The 1,397-nt window shown below is 63.4% G+C and overlaps 1 protein-coding gene across 1 annotated transcript in view; it reads left to right on the top strand.

Moving 5' to 3' along the window:
- The window catches only part of LOC130585277 (2-oxoglutarate dehydrogenase complex component E1-like), a gene marked incomplete at its 3' end in the record, with an annotated part of 42,054 nt that extends 41,125 nt beyond the window's left edge, over positions 1–929 (top strand). The window contains exons 11-14 of the mRNA XM_057385702.1: positions 1–101; positions 200–327; positions 408–586; positions 684–929. Coding sequence (XP_057241685.1) covers positions 1–101; positions 200–327; positions 408–586; positions 684–929 — 654 coding nt within the window. The remainder of the gene's footprint in view (positions 102–199; positions 328–407; positions 587–683) is intronic.
- Positions 930–1,397: the final 468 nt, after the last annotated feature.

Below are 1,397 nucleotides of genomic sequence, written 5' to 3'. Positions count from 1 at the left end.
GTGGACTGGGCCCTGGCAGAGTACATGGCCTTCGGCTCCCTGCTCAAGGAAGGCATCCACATCCGCCTGAGCGGCCAGGACGTCGAGAGGGGCACGTTCAGGTAAAGCCAGCCCTGCTTTTGGGGCTCCAAAGGGGATTCCAGCCCTTCTGGAAGGGATCCAAAGGCTGATGGTGAAGTGACCCTCACCCCTTTCCCAGCCATCGCCACCATGTCCTGCACGATCAGAAYGTGGACAAGAGGACCTGCATCCCCATGAACCACCTGTGGCCCAACCAGGCTCCCTACACGGTCTGCAACAGCTCCCTGTCCGAGTAYGGTGTCCTGGGTGAGTGACCAGCCCAGTGCCCGCTGCCCAGGCCACTCTGAAGGGTATCCCACCCCCCTGACCATTCCTCCATCCCTCAGGCTTCGAGCTGGGCTTTGCCATGGCCAGCCCCAACGCCCTGGTGCTTTGGGAAGCRCAGTTTGGAGATTTCCACAACACCGCCCAGTGCATCATCGACCAGTTCATCTGTCCYGGGCAGGCCAAGTGGGTCAGGCAGAACGGCATCGTGCTGCTGCTGCCCCACGGCATGGAGGGCATGGTAAGCACTGCCCTGCCAGCTTGGAGGCAGTGGCACRGACAGGAGCACTGGTCACAGCCTTTGGCCACAATGACTGTCCCATGCTTGGTCCCCACAGGGTCCTGAGCACTCCTCTGCCCGCCCTGAGCGGTTCCTGCAGATGTGCAACGACGATCCCGACGTCTTCCCTGTGAGTGCTGGTGGCCACACCGTGTGTGCTGGTCAGCCTGGCCTTCCTGGGGCAGGATTGGGGTGGTGCTGGTCAGCCTGGCCCTGGATTGGGGTGGTGATGGTCAGCCTGGCCCTGGATTGGGGTGGTGCTGGTCAGCCTGGCTCTCCCGTGCCCTGCACTGGGGTGGTGATGGTCAGCCTGGTCCTGGATTGGGGTGATGGTCAGTCTGGCCCTGGATTGGGGTGGTGATGGTCAGCCTGGTCCTGGATTGGGGTGGTGATGGTCAGCCTGGTCCTGGATTGGGGTGATGGTCAGTCTGGCCCTGGATTGGGGTGCTGGTCAGCCTGGCTCTCCCGTGCCCTGCACTGGGGTGGTGGTCAGCGTGGCCCTGGATTGGGGTGGTGGTGGTTAGCCTGGACCTCATGTGCCCATTGGATTGGGATGGTGGTCAGCCTGGCATGGGATGCCCTGGGCTGATGCTGCCCACAGGGTTTGGGTGAAGCTCCTGCACCTGGTGGTCAGGCTACACCTCCACTGAACCTGCGGCCACGGCATTGTCCGAGGCAGAGGTGGCCCTGAAAGTGGCCGGAGGGAGGGGGCTGCTGGCCACCCCCACGGCCAGACCAAGGTGGAGGGCACAGCCCTGGAGCCTCTCCCAGA

This window comes from Malurus melanocephalus, unplaced genomic scaffold, assembly GCF_030028575.1.
Source record: "Malurus melanocephalus ecotype Western Australia unplaced genomic scaffold, MMel_1.1 scaffold_856, whole genome shotgun sequence".
NCBI classification, from domain to species: domain Eukaryota; kingdom Metazoa; phylum Chordata; class Aves; order Passeriformes; family Maluridae; genus Malurus; species Malurus melanocephalus.
The sequence above is the reverse complement of the archived record's forward strand: the minus strand, read 5'-3'. Positions and strand labels throughout refer to the sequence as shown.